The 1,551-nt window shown below is 67.5% G+C and overlaps 1 protein-coding gene across 1 annotated transcript in view; it reads left to right on the top strand.

Annotated features, from left to right (window-relative positions):
• IRX1 (iroquois homeobox 1) overlaps positions 1 to 1,130 on the top strand; it is a 4,088-nt gene extending 2,958 nt beyond the window's left edge. Inside the window, 3 exon segments of the mRNA XM_029941295.1 lie at positions 1 to 320; positions 676 to 748; positions 1,031 to 1,130. The exon segment at positions 1 to 320 is cut by the window's left edge and continues 100 nt beyond it. Of these exon segments, the coding sequence (XP_029797155.1) occupies positions 1 to 320; positions 676 to 748; positions 1,031 to 1,088 (451 nt within the window). The 3' untranslated portion in view covers positions 1,089 to 1,130.
• The last annotated feature ends 421 nt before the right edge of the window (positions 1,131 to 1,551 follow it).

The following is a 1,551-nucleotide window of genomic DNA, read 5'->3' as shown; positions in this document are numbered from 1 at the left end:
GCCCAAGGCCTCGCCGCCGCCACCGCCCGCCGGCCATCCCGGCGCCCATGGGCCCCCCGCGGGCTCGCCGCTGCAGCACCCCGCCTTCCTGCCCAGCCACGGACTGTACACCTGCCACATCGGCAAATTCTCCAACTGGACCAACGGCGCCTTCCTGGCGCAGGGCTCGCTGCTCAACATGCGCTCCTTCCTGGGCGTCGGCACGCCCCACGCCGCTCCCCAAGGCCCGCACCTGCCCGCGCCGCCGCCGCCCGTCCCCGTTGCCGCGGGGTTGCTCCACGGTGACAAGGCCTCTGCTCGAAGCAGCCCCGCGCTTCCAGGTAAGGCGCACGGGGAGGGGGGTCGGGGGTGCCCGCCTTGCCCGGAATCCGGAACCAACGAAGCTTGCGGGTGGGGGAGCGCCGGCCCTCGAGCGGGGGGAGAGGCGGTGGCAGCCAAACCCCGGGTTGAGCGGTGGTCTCTGCCTGCTCTCCGGGACTGAGGCCGTGGCCCTTGGGCTGTGTTGGAGAGCTGTTCTCCACCTGCAGTCCTGCCCGGGAGGGGCGACCTTTTTCCTCCGAGACCCCATCTGAGTGGCAGGAGGGAGGGGGTGGGTGGTGAGGAGGCCTGCGCACCTCGGCAGCACTCTCCCCGCCCCCCGTGTCTCCTAACGCTGTGCTTCCCCCTCCCTCGCAGAGAGAGACCTGGTCCCCAGGCCGGAGTCGCCCTCACAGCAGTTAAAATCGCCCTTCCAGCCCGTGCGCGACAAGTGAGTACAGTTCCTGGGGATCTCCGGGCCGGGGCTGGCGGGGGTGCTGGGCAGGGTTGGGGGGCGGCTGGTAGGGTCCTAAGGCCCTTTGTTAGAGGGGTGCCGTCCGCCGGCCCTGCGCACAGGGCCGCCACTCCACCGGGTTTCTCCCGACCCGGGAGCCGCAGAGCGCAGGCGGCCACGCCCCCGGGCGCTCGGCTGGCGGAACCGGTGTCGCCGGGTCCCAGCGTCCAGCCGCTGACACTGCTCCTGCCTTCTTGTCTCCTTGTGTTTCGCCCGCAGCTCCCTGGCCCCGCAGGAGGGGACGCCGAGGATCCTGGCAGCGCTCCCTTCCGCCTGATCCAGGGTCTTCTTTTACTTTTGCGGGGGGGGGAGGGGGGAGGAGTTGGGGAGGGAGGGGAAGAGGGAGGAATTAGGACAAATATTCAGACTGGTGTAAGGACAAACGAGGCCACGACGTCAACGATTCCCATCCATCGCTTCCTGCAGAAAGGGGCTCCTCGGGTCCCAGCTCCAGTCCAGGCAGCGCGGCCTCCGCCCAGGGCTCTGGTGCCCGTCGCCGCGCTCTGGCCGGTTATCCGCTCGCTCGGTAAATGCCCCACGTGCTTGTGTCTTTCCCCCCCTTTTTTCTGTATATAGAGTGATTTCAGATTGTAAATAGCGCGTCAGCGAACTTGTCTAAATCATATATTTTTGTCTAATAAACTAAATGAAATGATGCCCGCTGTTGGCGCTGCTGTGTGTGGCTGGGCGGCCGCAGATGTGTCCGGAAGCCCGGGATGCGGCTGGCTGGGGCAGGGAGG

The sequence above is a fragment of the Suricata suricatta genome, chromosome 6 (genome assembly GCF_006229205.1).
Source record: "Suricata suricatta isolate VVHF042 chromosome 6, meerkat_22Aug2017_6uvM2_HiC, whole genome shotgun sequence".
Taxonomy (NCBI): Eukaryota; Metazoa; Chordata; class Mammalia; order Carnivora; family Herpestidae; genus Suricata; species Suricata suricatta.
The sequence above is the reverse complement of the archived record's forward strand: the minus strand, read 5'-3'. Positions and strand labels throughout refer to the sequence as shown.